This window comes from Macrobrachium nipponense, chromosome 19, assembly GCF_015104395.2.
Source record: "Macrobrachium nipponense isolate FS-2020 chromosome 19, ASM1510439v2, whole genome shotgun sequence".
Classification (NCBI taxonomy): Eukaryota; Metazoa; Arthropoda; class Malacostraca; order Decapoda; family Palaemonidae; genus Macrobrachium; species Macrobrachium nipponense.
The window spans coordinates 21,479,447-21,502,348 of record NC_061088.1 but is presented as its reverse complement, the minus strand read 5'-3'; the positions used below and the strand labels follow the sequence as shown (position 1 = coordinate 21,502,348).

The 22,902-nt window shown below is 36.0% G+C and overlaps 1 protein-coding gene across 1 annotated transcript in view; it reads left to right on the top strand.

Moving 5' to 3' along the window:
* The window catches only part of LOC135214794 (zinc-regulated GTPase metalloprotein activator 1-like), a gene marked incomplete at its 5' end in the record, with an annotated part of 44,061 nt that extends 33,465 nt beyond the window's left edge, over nucleotides 1-10,596 (top strand). Inside the window, 3 exons of the mRNA XM_064249159.1 lie at nucleotides 340-474; nucleotides 1,568-1,694; nucleotides 6,266-10,596. Of these exons, the coding sequence (XP_064105229.1) occupies nucleotides 340-474; nucleotides 1,568-1,694; nucleotides 6,266-6,339 (336 nt within the window). The remainder of the gene's footprint in view (nucleotides 1-339; nucleotides 475-1,567; nucleotides 1,695-6,265) is intronic.
* Nucleotides 10,597-22,902: the final 12,306 nt, after the last annotated feature.

Here is a 22,902-nt window from a genome sequence, read left to right as displayed (position 1 = left end):
AGAGGCATGATGCTTTGGTTATAAGTACACATCCTGTTTGTAACTTAGTTCTAATACAATGAAGGATTATACTGAACAGTATTGTTTAGCAATTGAGAACAGTATTTATTGCATGCCATGGAGAGAGTCATATGTTTTTTGTTTCAAGTGTCTGCTGTTTAAGTAAAATGGAATGATTTTTAGATGTCAGAGGGTAAGTACTACATACATAGGGTTAGTAAAATTACTTAATCATGAAATTAAAACTTCATCCTATATTCCTAAAATGTTATGCACATTACATATATTAATTATAAATCCTAATTATACCCATGCCTTGTTTACTGGGTTTCATGGCAGCGAGTAAGAACAGTAACCATTGAGGTTAAAGGCAGCATGACCCATGATGCCTTAGACACCCTAGTAGAAGTATTGCTGTGGGAAAAATCGCTAACTTCGTCATCAGGGAAAAGTGTTAATATTTACAGGATGAAGGTAAGCATATTTGATGTATCTGCCTTAATGTTCTTCCTTGATTATCAATTTGCAATATTTCGCAATAAGAGGATCTGAGAGGCTTTAAGAGGTATTGACGACCTAGAAAACAGACAGATTAGCATAGAAAGTTGGATTTAAAGTTCACACTTATTCAGATGAGATATTTCAAAGAATTATTTGACCAGATTTAAATGAATTAACTTAACCTTGAATTACTTTCATCAGTAAAGGGTTGAAAATATTTCCACATTATTAATAATTTAGTGTATTTACAAAATCATTTGACCATACAAGTATGAATTTATGCCTATAGATATGTTTATAAAATTCAATTAAGAATACTGATATAAACACGGATTCTTTGATTTTTCAGTTATTTAACTTGTGAGATATCCAAATTTGAATGTGAGCTACTGATGATAGATAATGTATCTCTTAGATTAATCCCAAAAAAATGACCTCAGATTCCCAAAATGAATGATCTTTCACACAAACCACATGTAGTATGTTATTTTCTTCTTGGCTCTGCTGGAAAATCCTTAAATGACTGCCCATCAGATTTGTAGTAGAGGCACAAAGCAAAGCAGTGAACCTTTGAAGAATTTCCATCAATCTTTTCTCTTCCAGATACGTATTGTAGTTGTAGAATGACCAACATTACTACTGTAGATGGGATAAAATAATTGAAATGTAGAATAACAAACTGTTTATGAAAAACAGTCCTCCATATGTACTTTGGAAGTTATTTAAGCTGTTTACTTGTTGAAAAAAAACTAATATTTAACTAAGAGATATCCAAGATTTTTCAAATAAAACTGACAGTTCAAATCACTTGTATTCTTGCAGAAGGGGTTATTAACTAGTAAAGTGTTAAGTACTGGGTTGTCTTAAATTATTTAGTATTTTTCTTCAGAGGAATGGCATGCCATGAAGTATAGCAAAAAATGTCACAATCGTCAATCCTTTTGTCATCAATTTTATTTTTATTTACTTATTTATTTTTTTTACCAAGACTTTTTGAATCTGTCATGGCTGGAGATGTCATAGTTATTGTATATATCTTTTGTTACATTTTGTCCTACATATCTAGGGTTTGTTGTCATTGGTGGGTGAGCCTCGTAGAGTTATGCTGCAGGCTGTACAGGAGTTATATGAAGTAGATCCTATTGAACCATGGCCTGAAAACACACCAAGATCCTGCAAGTTTGTTTTGATAGGTGAGTTTTAGGTTTTTCTTTATTTAATCAATTGATGTCATCTTCAATGATGGTTGGTTATGTTGACATCTGTTTTCATTTGAAGTAAAAATTGCTAAATGATAAGGGGTTGTTTATTTTGAAGCTTTTCATATCTGTAAATAAATCTTACAATATAATAGTTTCCTCGAACATTGTATCATGCATTCAGGAAAATTCACAAGTCTTAAAATGTAAAGAACTCTTGAAGTTTGATGATAAATACTAATTCCATAAATAACATTTATATTTGAATATTTGTAATCTTATTCTAAAGTGTATTCAGGTATCACTTGTTTATATGTTTTGGAGCCTTGAAGCCTAAATGAGGAAGTTATTAATTTACGAGACTCAGAATTCTGGGTTTCTCATCCAATTTCCAGTATTGCATCTACATAACTAAGTGTAGTATAAATGTCAGGATTTCTCAGTATTATTGTATTGAATAATTAAATACTACTAAATTTTAACTAGCAACAAAATTTAAAGGCATAACAGGCTAAAATACAACATTACAGTATATGCACACTACTGTAGTTTTGTGTATGACTACACTGAAATATTGCTGCTGGTGTAAGCAGTAGTATAAATTCCCAGTGATCTTTATATCAAACATGACTCCTAAAGACCTTATTTAATTGGTTATAAAGGTATATACGAACAGCTGAAAACTGGTGGTTAATTCTTATAAAAAGTAGGATATTAAGGTTTACATTGGAGCTGGCATTATGCTTTTGTACAACAGGTTCCCCTTCGAAAATGTTGGCGATCACCACCTTTTCTCACAATTTGTACAAGAGTATTTCACCTATAGTGACCAGCAATAGCAAAGTAAAGTGATTATACAAAATAATTTTATATGTAAAATACTACTATGTCTAAAATCCTTCCCATAGCTTTGTATACTTGTAGAAACTACTTGTAACAAGATCATCAACAGAATAAGGTTGAACTATTGTTGTTTGTAAAATAATTTCTTATTTCTCCATAATGTATGGAAACTACATGTAAAACACTTTAATTATTGTTTGGAAGGCATTTCATATTTTTCCATATACAGTACTAGTTGGTTCTGCCCAGGTGTTTTATTGTGTATTACAGTACTCAAGTTTACAAAGTTGCTGAAAATAAATAATTATGAAACATTTACCTTTTTAGTTTCATATTTGAGCCACCTTTTGTTGATCTTGTTTCATGTAATCCCCTAAAACTAAAATTAATTTCAACACAATCAACAGCAAAGTATTCACAAACACCAGAATTGATTCACAGATGTTCTAAGGTTTCAGGTACAGTATCAACACTTGACTTTTCTCTTGCTGAGCATTACATATCTAAACATGACTGCACTGATGACAGGAAGGCCTGGTCTGAGATAAATGTTGATTTGAAAAAAGTTGCTTGGAGTGACAGTAGCGAGAGGTCTTTGTGATGATTACAATCCTTGATAGAAGTCTCTTAAGATTGCTCCTCCTTGGACATGTATGAACTTTTGCTATGGAATAATGTCTAGTCTTGCAGGTTACAACAGCAAATTAATGGGGACAATAAGGTAGAATAACAGGAGCTCAGACATCTGCTTAGTGTCAGTTCACCTAGCAGATAAGGATATTGCTGTGACTAGTGCAGCAGATGAAGATGTGAGGAGCATCAAAGTCACAGCAACATCGTCTTTAGCAGCAGGCAGAGTGTGCTTATAATAAGCAGCATTTCCAGATGGCACAGCAGACATTTCAGGCATTATGGGCATTGCATAAGCCCCAGAAATCACTGAAGGTAGCTGTCGAAGATGAGATACACCAAGTGCATGTATAACAGATATTGAAGGCACAGCTGGGATTGCCAGAGTGGGAAGTGTTAAAAGTCCAGTATTAGTGGCTAATGATGTCAAAGGAGCTAACTTGGTTGAAACAGTTGTAAAATGTAGTCAGGAAGTCCAGTAAAACTGATTAAATGGCTGTGGTGGAGGAGGACAAATTTGATAGACTACAGCTTTGGAGGCTTTTACTGTTAATGTCATAGTGGAGAAGGTAACAAGAGGTTGGAGACCAGTCATCAATCTCTTTATTGAATAAGTTTGCATGTCAGACTTCCATCAAGTTTAGAATGCCATGCTCCATGTTAGCTTCTTTAGGAGAGAGACTTCATGCTTTTGTTAGGATCTGAAGGAATACAATGTATACTTTTAAAATGCTAATCCATCTGGGCTCTTGAAAGCACCTGTATTTCATCTGCAACAGAACAATCTTTCAGTTTAATTTGCTTGATTTTGACGATTGACTTACTCACAGGTGTTGTGAAGAGTGTAGGATCCTTACAGCTGCAGTTCTTACAGGATTGAGATCAGATTTTCTGTTTTGTCACATTTTGGGGATTCTGATAAACTGGGTGAAGTATGAACTCATACCTAAACAATGGATGGTTGACAAAGTAGCAATGATGGGTTTGCCATGCAGATACTCAACAACAAACTCAGAGGTTTTAGTGCATTCTTGTGCTACCTGTAGCTACATGACATATTCTCACTGGCTAGGCCAAATGCAGCTAAGTTAGTCAATATAGCTTCCTACCTGACTTTCATTAGTCAGTAGATGTAATTCCCTCAATCCCCTCTTTGACTGGGGCATGTTAGAGAGCCGATATCTGAGATTTTGTGATACCTTGATACCTACTGAGTTGGTCTTCCTTTCTTTTGAGGAAACCTAAGTCATCCTTTTTCTTAGAGTAAGGTTTCAAGAAACTACACTGGCATGGCCTTGTCATCTTGGGCATTACACATGCAGAGATGGATAAGAAGTTGCAGGAGACATCCTTACCTTGCTTATGTGATTAGAAAGTTGACATTCCTGGGTATGAAGTTAACTCCAGTCTTAAACTTGAGATGAATCCTCCTTTTTAAGGAGTAAGTCTCTATAAAAGACGAGGGTTTGTATTGTCTTAGGCAGAAGTGGTAAATTTTGGATTATTTGCATTTTTCGTAGATAAACAAACCAGAAATTTTTGATCATACATATAATCTTACCTCTGAGCACCCGATTCTGAAGGAAAACTGGTGCATTGCAGATGCATGTGAGGATGGTTTACCCACCATCCATACACTGGCTACCACCAATTTTAAAAGCTTATTACAAAGATTCAATGATCCAAGCAGTTCCACTGAAGCTATCAATATGGAAGACTTTGGGTTTGTATATCTTGGAAACAAGAAAATGGTCTTTAAAAATTTGCCATTTTGGACCCCCAAATATCCTAAATTGCTAATTATACCTCACATAAAAAAAAAAAAAAAAAGAATAAAGATTTAGGTTAGACAATGATAAAAGAATTTAAAGAAGTGAATGAAAAAGTTAGTAAAGGATTTTCTAAAATCTTGAAAAATTTGGAAAATTTCACAATACGTATAGTCATGAGATGCACAAACCAATGGGGTGGGTCAAGGCTGTATGCAGTAGCAGTTGCTTTTAGTTACTGTACCTCTCCTGTCTGTAAGATACCAGAATATGCGTTACCTTTGGACATGAGTGAGGGCTCTATGTGACTGATGGGTTTAATATATAAAACAATAAAATGGGCAGCAAATTGAAGTGATATTGTATGTCACCTTTGGATTCCCTACCAGTTAGCTCTTTGCAAGGAGGTGCCTTTCTACATAACAGATGAATGCCAAGAGCTTCCCAGAAAACAAAAATTGTGAGAAAGAACAATGACAGAATATTTCTGCTTTGGCAGATTTGAGTTACATGGCAGGATACACTTTATTCCTAGCAACATGACCCAAGCATTCATTAGAGTGAGTCAATTTTAAAGTTTAAAAATGTCTATTCAATTTCTTACATTTTACATATGGAATGAAGTTTTGCTAGCTACAAACTGAAGCAAGTACTATAAGAATGATTAATGTATGGTAGTTATCATTTATGTGCAAAAGAAAACGATACCAGAAGGCTGGAGTCCTATACATCACCAATTAAAGTATGCTTAACAAAAGCCCTTGTTATCTGCTGTCCCCATTGGTATTACAGTTGCAGGAAAATTAAGACAGAAAGATATCCATCAAGATATAGATTACCATCTATATTCCTCACTACTGCCAAGTAAATCCTTACTGCAATGAGATGAATGAATATAAGTGAAATATTTGGTGCTTCTGAGTCTATTGAGTAATATTTGCTGCATTATATTCCCAAGCATCATTATTAGTACAAATTTGTACCAAATTGTAGTTAATTATTATTTTATGAGTAAATTATTTGTTTGTTAAAAAGCCTTTGTTATTTTTCTTTTATAATTTAGGAAGGTGTTACTTCTGTGAAGTCAGTTTTATAATTACTGCATCTTAATCATTAACCCTTGACAAACTGTGTAACAGCTGCTTGATCAAGTTATAACTATAGTATTTGCAATCATAAAATTATAAGGCATTATGCTTTTTTATACTTTCCATACTTTATAACGAAAAAAAACAAAAATCTTTCTTATTAGTTGCTAACTGGTACTTTAGATATGTTATCATCCAGTATCATTTGACTTTTTTTATTTTTTTTATTTTTCAGGTGAAAATCTAGAAGAAGCGAAACTTTCTGGATTCTTGAAAGGCCTTGTTAGTTTTGAATCGCTGGCACCGTAAATGTCCAAACGTGAGTCAGATGACTGAACCTCACAAATTAGTTTCAGCAGGATTTAATAAATATGCAGCACTTACAGTATGTGGCTATCATATTTTTTATGGTAATCCATCACATTACTTTTGATACAAATTTCAGTTTCTTAATTGTAAACTTTTGCTGTTCAAGCTAATTACTTTGAATTTAGAAATTTTATATATAATTGGTAACCATTTAGGAATTTGGTATGTATGTTTTATATTATAAGCAGCATCAGGTTATTTTACTCAAGATTACAAAGAATCCTGTTGTGTACAGAGATTAATGCCTTGTGTTTGGTCATGCTCGGTGAATTATTTAATCAGGTACAATTCCTGTTTCAAGAATGGGTCTTTGTCTTTCCATTTATTCAGGAAGTTTCATTATTACTAGGAGATAAGAAAAACATATCTATGTTAGTTATAATACACCCAAGTTGTTAGTAAATTCATTTGATACTCCTAAAATAAAAGTTTAGATGTAAATAATATAAACATATTTGAGAAATCCCAGACAAGTAATTATTCAGGGCTTCTGGACATAGCTAAACCAAATCTTTACTCAACTATTTTAGTTTTATGGGTAATTATTATTTTAGTTACACAAACATGTTACTTAGACAGGATGCTTTCCTTTGAAAAGAGCCATAATTTAGAAAAGAATGTTACATGCTGCCTTGTTTGAATTACAGTGCTGTTTCAAATATTTGTTTTTATTTGCTGCCTATTTACAGTATCAAGGTTCGTAATCAACTTGCAACCTATGAGTAATTTTGTCAGCTCTTCTGGGTCAGTAAATACAGCTAAGTTCTTCCTACTCCAAACATGTATTGACAGTACTTTCATATATGCCATTTTTGTTTCAAGAGAAGTAAAACTACTGTAGATAAAACGATACTACTAGTTAATATTTGAAAAGAAGTTAGAGACATTTAGATTGTGTTGTACTATACTGTGTAGTGGCAGCATTTTCCTGTGGTATATTTAATGTCAAAATTATGATGGAATACAGTAGAAGGTCCTTTTTTTTTTTCTCATGCACTTAATGAATCACATATGTACAAATCCTACTTTTGAGGTATATACACTTGATAATTTATCTACAAAACATACTACTGCATCTTTTGTGTATATAAGACGATATTAATTTTAGTCTGACTGATGTAAGGAGAGAAGTAATGAGGCCTTTTAGACCTTGTTTAAACCATGTACCTGGATCTCAAAGTTATGTTCTTTATTGACGTTAGTAGGAAGCTGAAGTGAATTTTGGAATTATGATCAGGGTTACTTTAAAGGGTACTATTAAAGGTACTACTGAAATGATTGTTTTTGTATTCTGGAATACTATAAAGCTTGAAAGTTTTATGTAGAAAGGTAGGTGCTTATATAAAATCCCATGTGTAATAAGTACTTAACTTTATGATAGGTGAGCATGTTTGTAAATAGTGTCTTCTCAATATTAATAGATTTCAAAAGCTCTGATATTCATTAATATAAATCTTTAATAAGAAGATTAGTACTGTAAGTGTTTCAGATCCAACATGGAAACTAACAAAATTTACTTACTAAAGAATATTATTATTATGAAAATAATATCCAACCTTGGAATAAATACTGAAATTATGGTACTGGCTGTGCATCAACTTTATAAGGTTATGAGAGAAAAAATTTCTGTTGTAGAAATTCAGAATTCCCTGGCTGGTCTGGTGTAAAAAAAATAAAGGAAGGTTTGGTTTGTTATGTACATGATCTTTGTTGTGATTATTGTAACCATGTAAATAATTTTTATTGGTATTTAATGTACTTTTTCTAGTACAGTTAATATGGTTGTGTGTGTGCTTCTTTTGTAAAATTTTTTATTCTCATTTCCTGTCATTCTCTTTTGTTGTTCAGAGTAATGAATACTTATAAATTATTCTTTTAATGTAGGATGGTACTGCTGCTGAAGTATTGTTCACTATCCTTTTTTTCCATTATCCATTTTTTTCATCAGCTTACGTATAAATAACAGAAAATGAAAAAACATAGTCACCAGATTAAAATACCAAAGAACACAAACATTAGTATGAATAAACAAAAGCACATGAAAGATTTTTTATCATTATGTTTGTTTTTGTAAATTTTAATTCTAATATACGGAGTTTTGTTGTGAAACGTAATCCGTACGTTATAGCGTTACTTGAGTAGTTCAATTTAGTGGCATGTTGTACTGTAAGGATTTATTTTTGTTTATATGGAAATACAAAAAAAAAAGGCCTTTTGTGTAGGAATATCCCTCAGTGTGAGCTGGAAACATGTTGAAGCTTGAATTAAAAGTAGCTAGGGAAGTTTGGGGGAGGGGGGCACTCACCTGCTGAAGTTCATACTTTACTTTTTTCTATGACAATAGTTGTACTAAGCTGTTTTGCTACACTGACTGATTATCATATTCAAACTTCTTTTATATTTTATATTGTATATAAGACATTTGCACTTTTCATCCAACGATTTGAACAAGAAAAATGAACAATGAAAGGTGTGAGGATGTAAGCAAGCATTTGGCTGCTTTATGACCATGGTGGTATTGTAACCTGTTGTGTTGCTCTGCAGTGACAAGTTCTGCAGCAAGTATGCTGGTTAGTCTCCTTCACAGTAAAGAGGTTCAGCAGCAGCAGCAGAGGAAGGCTGAAAGATGTTCACAGGTTTTGTCAAAGATGATTACTCAGCTTTTGATACTGTGAAATCTTTTTGACCATTTCCTCCCCCTACCTTCTGCTTGTTTTTCTCTGGGTCGCTGAGGGGCATGTGATGATGGTAGGTAATCAGCCCATGCTGTACTGCAGTGCCCACTAGGGTGTGCTAGCCAAACTCTGCCCAGGTGAGTCAGTGATGCATGCTTATGGTTCACTTCTGCCCTATATTTGCTTCATTGGAGTACTGGCATACATTTCCCTCCCTCTCTATTATGGCTGTTCCCAATATGGATCTTAATGCAGTTAAGCTTCTTGTAATGGTTATCTTGGTCTGTGTAAGTACCCTCATGGTACCATGCATGGGCTGAAATCCTCCTTGAAACTACCTGCCTCAGCGCATCTTCTACAATAATTGAGGAGAGCAAGACTCATGGACATTGTAAGGTGGGGAAACAAGCATATATTGAGCTCCTCCTCCTCCTCCTCCTCCTTGAGTTCTTCCTCCGCATCAACTTCTACACTCTCATTTCTGTAGCAAGAATAATAAGGTCTCAGAAGCTGTCTCAAGAGACAGGTACTTGGACTTTGTCTTGAGAGGTGCCTTTGTCCAATGCTCCTATCCTGGATGCAAGTAATCTTGCTTAATGGAGCAGCTTGTTCTTTGGTTACTCTACAAATCTAAAAGGATAAAGTTTAGCAGTGGAGAAGAGGTGTTCCAATAAGTGAAAAACGTTGATTCACCTTGGTCTCCTTTAAGCTCTTTGGGACACTGAATGGTACAGCAATCAAACCTGAGGTGGGTATGCCTTCTGCATCTGGTATCAGGAGTGCTTGACCTCCTTCAAACCTTGACAAGGAGTTCAGGTTTCTTCTTCCTCTTAAAAGGGACAAGTGTCTTCTCAGCCACTTTTGGCAACTCTCCTCACCTTCAGCTCTGGCTTAAAGAGAAAACAAGGGGAAGAGGACCTAAGGTGGACTGTTTTCTTCTCTAACAGCCATGAGTAGGGATAGTTTGTGTTCTTCAGAATGATTACAGAATACTTTTTGAGGACCACTTACCTCCTTACACTTGGATAATGATCCCACTGGACCTACCCTCCAAGATCTCTCAAACAGTTGGTACAGCTCTGGTTTCAGCAAGCTCAGGGAGGTGAAAGCATACCCCCTGTTGTGAAAAGAGCTACCAACTTGGTTTTTGGAAGGTTGGTGTTGGGCCTTGGCACCACCACCAACACATATTTCATTTGAAATTTTAGGGTAGGTTGTCCTCAAACGACCTTTCCTCTCTCCTTGTGCACTTGAGCCAAGAGTGATTGAAGGAGGGTACTTTTGTGGTGGCTGGAGGATGGGAGCCTCTTACTGGGGTCTTCTTTGAACTTCTAACATTTTTTTATACAGGTACACAATCCTTTACCCATAATTCTAAAACCATGAAACTCTAAAAACTGAAAACATTTGTGGAGAGTAGAGAGTAAAATCATAAGTTTGGTAGTTTGGCATGCTAATGGTTGACTGGAGTCATTTGGGTTAGTGCTGCTACTCAGATTACTTTTCTTACTAAATCCCAAGAACTGACCTTAGAAAATCCCAAGATGATAAAAAAAATTGTAATGTCCCAAGCCTGCATGTCCCCCCCCCCCTCTCTCTCTCTCTCTCGTCTCTCTCTCTCTCTCTCTCTCTCCTCCTCTCTCTCACTCTCTCTCTCTCTCTCTCTCTCTCTCTCAGTTGCTGAAAACATCATGGAGCTAAAAGTATCAGAAAGAGCAAGCAGAGGTAGATTAATAGTGCTCAAAACTACACCAGGAAAACTAAGGGAAGCACACAAGACATTAATCCACTATGCGTTGCCAGCTCATCTGAGGAATATATCAGGAGTGAGCGTAGATGTGTTTAAGAATAAGCTCGACAAATATCTAAGCTGCATCCCAGACCATCCAAGATCGGAAGATGCAAAATGTACCGGATGTACCCGAAGATGCACTAGTAATTCTCTGGTAGACATTAGAGGTGCTTCACACTGAGGGACCTGGGGAAACCTGAACAAGATGTAAGGTCTGTAAGGTACGGTAAGGTGTGTAGAGAAACAATGACCTTCATCCATATGAACACCTTGGGAATGCTTGCAGTATGGATCAGCAACATTCTGGGATCCTATGATGATCAGTGTAGATGAACAAGGGTTTTTCATGCCATTTAGCTGTCAGCCAGGTATATTCTGGCTAAAAGAGATCTTTTGGAAATCCAGCTTAAATACCAAAGAGCAGTTAGGCAGGACAGATAAATTCCTACTGTCTTACATGGGGAGAGGCTTTTCAAGCTTTTAGGAATACCAGTGATCAATCTGTTTGCCACACAGTTATACAGAAAACTCCAAGTGTTCTTTCCAATTTCAGATCTCTGGGCTGCCTTGGAAAATACAGTATTCTAGCAGCCTCTAGGACAATCTGGATATCTTTGCCTTTTCTCCTGTCATTGTGATCAAACAAATGTCTGTCACTTGGTCTCCTGGTAGCCACTCATTGACCCCATGCCAAGTGATAGCCCTAATCTGCTAGATCTTCCGGACAAAATACCCAGAGATTCCCTTTTTTCAACTCTTCTCTTTTAGCCACACACAGTGAGGTATCCTCAACTAACGTACCAGGGAATGGATCATCTTAATTGGCTTAGTAGAAGGGGTCATCTCTGATCAGAGCTTCTTAGCAGCAGATCAAGAAAGTACTTGTCTACCTTCATTGTGATAAGCCTTGAGCCAGGTCTTCCAGCTGCAGGGCATAGACCTCTCTTCCTTGGTAGAGTTGTCCTATCTCATAACTTTAAACAATTTGCCCACCTTGTTCGCTTTGGTCTCTGGAGTGGCTCTCATCCTTTGCAGTCTGACTGGTGCTATGAAATCCTTGGGAGAGGCGTCACAGAGATTTTGCCCTCAAAACTTGTTCTGCCTGTGTTAACCTCATCATAGTGTGCTGATGAGTTGCACGGCCTTTTGTGTTTTTTCTGGATTTGGAGGGCTGGGGATTCCTCTCATTCTAGCTTATGAGGTTGTGGTGAAAACTCAAAACCCACCAATATCTAATGAGAGATTCAGAAATTTAGTCATTTGAATTAAATAATAGGGAGCCAAATGAGATGCTTTTGTGCCCAGTGCAAGTCTGTGGCACTGTCGAATGAGGATCGAATCTCATAGTGTGTGTTTAGGTCTTTTGTAGTACCAAGAGGCACAAGAAAGTGGTGTTCAGTTAAAAAAATGTCTTCATGATCAAGCAAACATACAGTTTGTCCTGTGAGGAGGATAGTCGTCCAGTTTGGGCGAGAGCTCAAGAAGCAAAGGGCATTCGTCTGCCCCCAGCTGTTTTGAAAAACATTTTGGTTTTAAGGATAATGAAGGCAGGTATCTGGCAGTGCTAGACTACCTTTACCTCATTTTTCTTTGAGGTGTCACTCGCATGTCTTTGGATACTTTCTTCTTAAGACCTGTGGTAGCTACTCAACAGGTTGTGAATCTCCAAGGTCCTCTCATACAAAAAAAAAAAAAAAAAAAAAAAAAAAAAAAATGAAATAATATACAATAAAAATCTCACCTAAGGTATTTAGATGGCATAAGGCTGGAGGTTGAATGGGTAAGTGAATGTCTCTCCCCTCCCCTCTTCCCTCCTTAGCAAGGCATTGATCAAGCCATGTACAGGATGGACCACAATTCAGGCAGGTTTTTCAATCAGGCATCCTGTCCTCGAGCTTCAGCTAATAAGGTGTGACTCTCCTTGTTTTCCCTTTAAAAGGGGGTGGGAGGTAGTGGCAAAGCTATCATCTGAATCAGTGGTTGACTAACCAGATACTAGTTGCCTTCTGACATGCGCTACCCTTGTCTTATAGGCAGTACTTATTTCCTATAAGTTTGTATAGAGTGAGAGTTGTAGACATTTCACTTTGGGTTAGGTGCCTATCAGTCTTACATCCCTATACCAGATTGTTTAGGAGGTTACAGGATGGTAAAGTGCTACCTTACAACAGGTGAGTTCCCCTATTCACATGGCTACTTGTTACCAAATACTGCAACATAAAAGTCCTTGGGTTTTGTGTGAATAGAAAAATACAAATTGCATTAAAAATTTGGTATTTTGTTACGTTCTGGAGATAAGTGAATGCACTTTCATGTAACTTTTGTGTTCAATTGAACAAGTATCTCAACAAGAAAAAACTGTCCTATACTCTGCTTGTATATTTTCATTTTTATAAAAAAAGTTTAATATATTGTTGATAAAACAGATGTTTTTATAATGCTTTTCCTCTTGTCTTAGTATAATTTTTATAAGGCTCAGCCTTACTATTTAATTCTCTGATATTAAATAGGTATCATAATCAGTACAGTACATAGATGATAGAGTGAAATATGCAATGGAAATGTTTGCAAATATTGTTTTTTCTTTAGGCTTTTCATATAAAAACAAATAATTTTTCTACCACCAAAAAGCAAGTGAGCTAACACTCAAGTTTAGTGCTATCACATAAAAAAAATAGTTTTTTTATTTTTATGCATAAGTAGCTTGGGATGAAGAATTTCATTTTGAGGATCTCAAGCTAAGTTTGTAAACAGAAAAAATAGTACATTTAACATTAGAGATATACTATGTTGTTGCCATTAATTTATTTCGGGAAGAAAATTTTAATGACCAATGATAAAAGATGATACTCTCTTGTATCACACATATATATCTTTTATTTCCATTTGTATGGGTGTGGGCATTGCATCTGCATAAATTACTAAGAGGACCCCAGATAATTTATGGCACTTCATCAACTAAAATTGCTGAATGAAAATAAGATTTGCTTGATTTGAGCTTTGAGCTCTTCATATTTTTCATTTTTTTTTGTGAAGAACTGGACTGCATTCTGGAGCTAAACTTTCAAAATTCTTACAGCTAGATGTCAGGAGAGTTGGATGACATACTTTAAATACGCAGAACTTTTGTAGCATGTAAAAAAGGTAATATTTTCAACACAAGGTGCCTCAGCATGGAAGATTAGTGTTTTGTTTATGCACTCTATGGATGAAGAGTGTCACAAAATGACTAAAGAAAATTAGGGGAAAAATGTACAAGAAATTAGGGGTAACTTTTGCATGTATGGAAAAAATGTCAAATTTTTGGAAGTCTAATTTTCAATGGTTTATGACTCAAAATGGAAGGCAAGTGTTATCTATCCACATTATGGATAAGGATTTAATCGCAGAGTGAACACAAAGAAAATGGAGAAAAAAACAAATGTTCAGCCAAATTTCCACAGAACTATGTGGAAAAAATTTTCTAAATTAGCTTTCAGTCATTTTTAACTCAGAATGGGAGATTAGTGTTATTTATACCCTTTATAATTAATATTCCGTTGAAGAATGACTCAAGAAAATGAGGGAAGAAAATTTACAAGAAATTTTTTGTTTAAAATTTCTGCAGGTCTACATATGCAAAAAATGCACTGTTGGATGAAGATGTAGCCACAGAAGGACTGTAAGCTAAAAAAAAAAAAATCAAGAATTTTCACCTTAAGTTGTGCCATTTCGAGTATAGAAACAATTTCTAATTTAAAGTTCTTTATGCCTCAGACGGAGAATGGGAGGTTAGTGTTATTTATGCACATTCTGGATAAAAATGTACTCAAAGATCATAAAGAAAATTGGAGAAAATATTTGGAAGAATTTTGAATTAAATTACCACAGGCACTCTTACTGAAAAATTGTCAAATTTTTTAAGTTCTAAATTTCAGTATGCCTCAGAATGAAAGATTAGTCTTGTTAATATTATGCACTGTTTGGATGGTTATTTAGAATGCAAAGTAATTCAGCTGGCTCTTTCAGTCAATTTTTATTGAAGATAAACATATCGAAGCAGAGCTAATTATTTGTTTTTAAAAGGAGGCCAGCACTGACGTATGTTTTTAAAGGAAGAGATACTCGCTTATCTACAAACTTGTTTAGGATGTCAAGGGCATCCGTGGCCCCTATTAACACAAGAAGTAACGAAAGACCTTATGTTCTGTGGCACAGGATTTGAAAGAAACCCTGGTATACGTTAGACGAGTGAAAACCTCATGATAATAAAAATGAAAAAATGTAACATAGAGTTCCTCCTTCCAGAGATTCGAAAAGAAATAATTGATTGGGAGTAAGGCGAGATGAGTTATTTAGAGAAATTGTTTTTTTTTTCATTCATAAGCGTGATTAAGAAGATATGACAAATTATGTAAACGTGAGTGGAACAAACAGACTAAAGCAGAAGGTCTGAAAGTAACCACCGGATACACGCGACTGATAGCATAAGAACAGGGAACGACGAACTGAACGAGTACCTAATCTTCTGGTAATTGACTTTACCGTATAATCACTCCCAGTCAGTGAAGTCTTAAACATGGCCTCCTTACATAAACAGTGTATGAAAGGAATCCACACGTATACACGTTAATGTTAAACCTGGGGAGTCCCTCTTAGTGCTTTTGGTTACAAACTTATTATTTACATTTAATTAGTCACCAATACCTTAACAATGAAGTGGAAGTAGTCAGGAAAAACCTTTGTATTGCATTTTTAGGCTTTTCAGTTTTATGTACATACACTCTCATACAAGAGGTATGTTTGCAAGATATACGCCATGGTTGAGCATGGAACTATAAGAAAAAAAAAAAGAACTATCTACCTAACGATATATATTACACACATATATATTATATATTATATATATTGCACATATATAAATATATGGTCCTGATTTGTTTAATCTACCTTGACAATTCCAAAAGAATCTGAAGTTAATACAAAAATTTTTGTCTCACTGGACGAGTACCATCTCCAATCAAGTTATTAATTATCCTCCTTTAATATATCTATAATATATTATATATAATAATATATATATATATATAGATATAATATATATATATATATAATAATATATATATATATATAGCCACGTATATTACATCATCTTTGCAGACCTTGTACCTGACAGTACAATGCCGCACTGTCCCTCAAGTTCGAGTAAACACTGCGGTCTAATTGGGTGTCAAAGACCGCGCGGCCATGACTTGACGGAGTAGCTTACACAACCAATCCCTGATGAGCAACAACCAAATAATACTATCCAATTTGAGCTCGTCTTGGCCGACCAATCACTGTGGCTCAACAACCAAATTTCATTATTTCAAGAGACGAAAATTCCATGTATATTGTAATGATATGGAATGGTATATAAAATTTTGGCTAAAGGCCAAGCGCTTGGACCTATGAGGTCATTCAGCGCTGAAAAGGAAATTGAGAGTAGGTATTTAAATGATTAACAGGAGGAACACCTTTCAGTTGCGCTATGAAGCAACTGGTAAGAGAGGGTTGGAAGTTGGAAGATAGAATATGAATAGAAGCATAGCGAATGGAATGATAGAGGCTACAGCTAGGGGCCGAAGGGGACCCTACTAAGAACCTTAAGTAGTAAATACCTACAGTACACCACATGAGGTTCGCTGACGGCACTACCCTCTTAAGAGATGTAATGAATATATCTTCAAGTTTTTACGTTCTTCGAAACTAAGTGAAACATATTTTTCGGTGCTGTAAAGGTATTTCTTATAGACTGGTTGGCAACTCTCGTCAAAACGCTAGGTATGACAAATAATTTCATTCAGTGCCATTTTAAACATCTAAATAAACACCCCCCACCCCGCAGAGGATAGTCCCGTCATTGCACCTCATGTGGTGCCAGCAGGCATTACTTAAGGCCCTTAGCTGCAACCGCTTTCATCCATTTTACTGTATCTCCGTTTATATTCTCTTACTTTCCACCCACTCCTAACATTGATTCATAGTGCAACTGCAAAGTTTTCCTCCTGTTAAACCTTTCAAACCTTCTTACTGTCAATTTCCGTTTTAGTGCTGAATGACCTCATAGATCCCGGTTCTTGGCCTTCGGCCTAAATTCTATATTCTGTTCTAAATAAAACACGATGCATATTCACAGCTGACTGAAATTGACCTTATTTCCTGCAGTTGCCTCGAAAATAAGGTTTAAGGTTCCGTTAATTCTTTGTTAATTATCATGTGCTCTTTTCTTTCTTTCCAGTTTCATTGACATATTTTCTTTCTAAAGACGTCCATACACTGAACGATTGTCGTTATCGACCCACACACACACACACACACACACACTATATTCTTACAGTATGAACGATCTCCGCACCGATTTCAGTCTGAACAAAGATTTTGTCTCGAGAAGATATGGCATCCTCTCTAGAAGAGACGAGCGCGATAGCGTTATATCGGCAGACAAACCCATACATTGAACGACCTGTGTATGACAGACTTAAGTCGCAAGCCAGCAACCTGTTCGTGACAGATTCCCGCTGAGATGGTTCAGACACGAAGCTCCGCCCACTTTTGCAGTCAGACAACCCATACACAATGTTTTTGGAAACGATACAGACAGTCGTTCAGACAATCGTTCAGTGTATGGGGGGTCTTTAGAAGGGATAGGAAGCGTTTCACATATACCAGTAATCATGACATTTTACCTTTTAATTTTTTTTTTATAAGCGGCCAATAGAAAAGGCAAACCAGAAACCTTATTTTGGTTCACGTGAAAGGAGACAAAGAACAAATGGACTCTGCACCCAAGTCTTTGATTAAATTCTTATATATATATATATATATATATATATATATATATAAATATATATATATATATATATATATAGATATATCTATATGATATATATATATATATATATTATTATATATATATATATATATATATATATATATATATAGCATAGTTCAGCTGTGAATGGATTCCAACGCAGCTGGGTGTTAAGAAAAGGTCAAGGCATTACTTAAGGCTCTTTGCAGCATCCTTGCGGCCCTTTGTTGCAACCCCTTTCATGCCTTTTACTGTACACCCATTTATATTCTTACTTTCATCTTACTCTCAACCCTCTTCAAACGATTGTTTCATGTTCTAAAGGGTCCACAATAATACAAAGTGTAAAAAGTCCGTGTATAATTTTGAAGACTTTACAGAAAGCTTTCGAACCCTTCCCTGGGTTCATCTTCAGTACAAATGAACAATAAGTTACGACGGGATTTTCCTCCTATTACACCTTTTAAACAATCAATTTTCCTTTCAGCGCTGAATGACCTCATAAGTCCCAGCGCTCGGCCTTCAGCCTAAAATTGTATATCCTACATTACTGCCTGAGCGAGTCAAACACATACCTGTTTTAAAGATAACACAATATGAAGTAGCCTTGACATGCAAAGGAAGCCAGACGATTATTTATATCGCGATCTCTGTAGATTAAATTCAAGGAGTGACTCTTCTCTAGATTCAGCTGACAATGCTCTAAAAATAAGTCACGGGATGCTATAAACGTCGCGCGTTGTCTACATCGGGTAGTGATGAAAGCAGATTTAAAAAAAAAAAAGAGAGATATAATTATTGTTTGTTTGTTTGTATAGTGTTTTTACGTTGCATGGAACCAGTGGTTCTTCAGCAACGGGACCAACGGCTTGACGTGACTTCCGAACCACGTCGAGAGTGAACTTCTATCACCAGAAATACACATCCCTCACACCTCAATGGAATGCCCGAGAATCGAACTCGCGGCCACCGAGGTAGCAGGCCAACACCATACCGATCACGCCACTGAGGCACTCTATATTATTATTATTATTATTATTATTATTATTATTATTATTATTATTATTATTATTAATCAGAAGATGACTATTCAAATGGAACAAAGCCAACAGGGGTCTTTGACTTGAAATTCAATCTTCCAAAAAATATGGTGTTCATGGGAAAGAAGTAACGCGAGGTAACTGGAGATACAGAAAGAAGAGATCACTTATTATAAAATAATATTAAATTAAATTAGATAAAAATTTAATTATTGTATTAGAGTAGTAATGCTTGAACTTTTGAAGTTCCAACAACCTCAGGGAGGCTGTTCCACATTCCAGCGGTGAGAGGAATAAAGGACCTCTGGAACTGAGAAATTCAACAACGAGGCACATTTTCAAGAAATCTGGCGAGTTCCCGATAACTAAATTAAATATGGCGAGTAATTACCGTAGAGTTAATAGTTTTGCCCACCAGATCTGGGGGTTTCTTATAATCCCGCGAGTTTGTCGACCATCTCCTGTAATCCCCATTAATCTGAGAAAGAAGTTAGAGTCCTGTCGATTAAAAAGAATTCATCACAAATTGCTAATAAAACTCAAGTTTCTTTATGCATCGCTGTTATAAAACCTTTCCCGCAACCCGAGGTTGACGAACCCTGGTCTATTAAGTGATAAACTTGACTTCCCATATATATATTATATATATATATATATATATATATATATATATATATATATATATATATATAATGAAATAAAATTCCATGCTCTGTTTCATCATTGCACTCTTATATAAGAAATATGATGGCGCAATAATGCTGTATTTTTTTATCTTCATTATTTAAGGCACCTGAATTTCTTCCGATCATCATCACTGAAATGTCTCGATCAGTTAATTCATTGCAACAATCAGTTATTCCGTTTCTTACTTGATATACATTATTCAGCTATCAACACAACTTAAAAGTTGAAAGTTCCAATTGAAAGGCCAATAGACTAGCATTTCAACAGATGAAAGCTAGAAATCTATTATTATTATTATTTTATTATTATTATTATTATTATATTATTATTATTATTATAAAATCAAGACTAAAATGCCACTGACTTGTAGGGAAACCCTTCAACAAACCTTGAGCTTATTTGCGCAAAGAGAGAAAAAGAGAAGAATATAAATAGCAGTAAATTACCAAAGCAATAAATATTTCGTATACAAAACCACCTACGTAAGCCAGATGAACAGATATGCAAAGGTGCATTTGAGAGGTATAAAAGAGTTTCGGTTGAGAAATTTAATACTCCTTCGCTTCAAGTCTAAATGAATATTTTAAACATCACAAATATATTTGATCTAATGAGCTACTTTCCTTTAGTTTTGATAATTTCACAAAGAAAGGAGAACTAACAGAATCTGTGACTCTCTCCCTCTCTCTCTCTCTCTCTCTCTCTCTCTCAGACCCCCTCTTCCCTTCCAACATTCTCCACCTCCCTCCTGGCTGGCAAGCTTCTCACACAATCACTGAGCCAAGAATTGATGGCGGGTCTTGCTAATGAAAAGGAATAGATTTCTCTTACTCTCAATGGAACAGCTACTTTTTGGTGAAGATCATTATATCGGTCCATTTTTAGCGCCGACCAACAATTGGCTTTTATGCCCTCGCACTTCGAACTTTGCTGTTTCCTTACTCTTGTCGCGTCGTCCGTAAATGACACAATAACTTGATTCTGCTTTAGTCAGTTGCAAAGCGTTTTCTGTGGGGGGAGGCGAAAGAATTCAGGCGAACGCGAAAATTACGCGCCATCAATTCAGCGGTCAATCTGTGGCGCCATAAGGTGTTGGGGAGAATCGGGTGACAAAAGCCTGACGGATAATCCCACTTCTGGCCCTTACGGCGAGCGGGAACATCTATTCAAATCCTTTATATTTCACAAACGTCCAAAAACTTTCCCGGTCTGAAAAAGAAAAAGGCTACATGCTTTGATTACCATCTTTTCGAGATGAGGGCCAGATCCGAACGGGAGGTACTCATCTCCTCGAGATAACAAATGAAACGCGGCGCTCAATTTCACCACATTCTTTTAAGACCGACAGGGGCCGTAATAAAACAATTTTCGGGAGACTCGGCTGCCTAAATCTTGGCAAGCAATCAAGGTTCGTGGAGGAGCAAAATTTGGTCGTTTCTAGAGTCGACGGATCGTCGCGCCCATTTACTGGATTGTTTGGTCGTTTCCTCTATTTACGTAGAGGAAAAAAATTCGTTGCTACTTTGGCTTGTTATCTACGCGTCACCTACGCCGAGGTGCTATAGTAGATTAACATCAACCGTGCATCTGATGCCTAGGCCAGTTCCTTACGACGCTCCTGATTGGCTGTTGATAAGCTAATCACAGGGCTGGAAACTCTCTGTCTCCAGAGTTCACATAGGCAGGATGTATCTCCATCTCTCCTAAGGGATACTTTTGAAAGTTGTATCCCTCATGGGAGGCGGAACATACATCCTGCATATGTGAACTCCCGAGAGAGACTGAGAGTTTCCAGCCCTGTGATTGGCTTATCAACAGCCAATCAGTAGCGTCGTAAGGGACTGGCCTAGACGTCGGATGCACGGGTGATGTGAATCTACTATAGTACTAAGTTAAGTATGTCTTAGTTTTACCTGATCACTGACCTGATTAACAGCTCTCCTAGCGCTGGCCCGAAGGATTTGATATCTTTACGTGGTTATAAACCAAACCAATTGGTTACTCAGCAACGGAACCTAAAGCTACTAATTGTGGGATCCGAACCACATTATATCGATAAATGAATTTCTAATTACCAGAAATAAATTCCTCTGTTTCCACGCTGGCAGAGCGGGGAATCGAACTCGAGACTACCGAATCGGTAGGCGAGCGCATAACCCACTTGTCCAAAGAGGGTCAGAAAACTATACACATAAGATGAGTAACCATAAAATATTTTGCCAAGACAATTTATCTTCTTAGTTTCTAAGCAAAGAATAAAAAAACAAGATTAATTAATATACAGGGGCCCATGAGAAGAGTATTCTGATGTAGCAATTTTATATATATAAACTTTTCTTTTTACGATGTAATGACCAACATGGGCATGGGTGCCCAACATACGCCCAATCCCGCAGAGAAGGCGAGTCGATGAAATTCACCCACTGAACGGTGGAACTCTCTTACTGAAAAGGATGCTGTATGAATAAAGACAAAGCTGAGAAATAATAATAATAATAATAATAATAATACTTCATTTCAAATCATGCCAAATTATTAAAAAAAGTTTTTAGATCTTGAACCTTGAGCAGTCTGCGTTTTCCATACAGTGCCTTTTAACATCACCATACCACTAAATGAACTGCAGTATTTCTGAATCTTAACGTAATTTGTCTAAGCTAGTATTTTGACCTTACATAATTTAATTGTCCGTCGTAATCACTGTCAACAGACACGGAATATTACTCGCCAAATAGTGTTGTAAATATGCATTGCCGATCTTGCCCGCTATGACGATTTATGTACATCTAAAATAGTTCTGTGAATATTTACACCAAGCAGCCCACGTGGTTGTCATATAGCCCTGAACGCACTAAAGTGTGCTATAATTTAGTCATTTTTGCCTACTCGGGGAGTAAACCTACAAACTACTTTGGTGTTGTTAGGGGGTTAGGAAAGGTCTATGGGAAAGCCTAAAAAGGTCTGAAAATGGAGTTTTGCGTTGAGTTAAAGGTACAGGAATTTTAGGATAAGATATTTACAATTTATTTCTTAGAATAAAAATGTAAAAAATAAATAATGTGCCATGGTAAACAGTAGAGAAAATAAATTATTTCTAATATTAAAATATAGCGTATTTATTTTAATTTTTGTTGATGAAACAACGCTCTATTTGAACGCGCCTTGAGTAAGCTGGAGATCGGATCACCGCTTATAATTCAGTATTTCCCACACAGATTTATCAACAGATATTCTGACGACACGACAAGTTTTTATGCAATATATACATACACATACATATATACGTATATATACCCAATGTAACACGAAGGAACACGTGCTTGGGAATATCCTTAAATCCACAGTAGGAAGGTGAGTGAAAAACTGGGGACTTAGAATAAGTACTATCGTAGTATATTCTACATTTTCAAGTTCACACTCTGAACTTTAGAATGTAGAATATACTACGAAAGTACTTGTTCCATGCTCCTAGTTTTT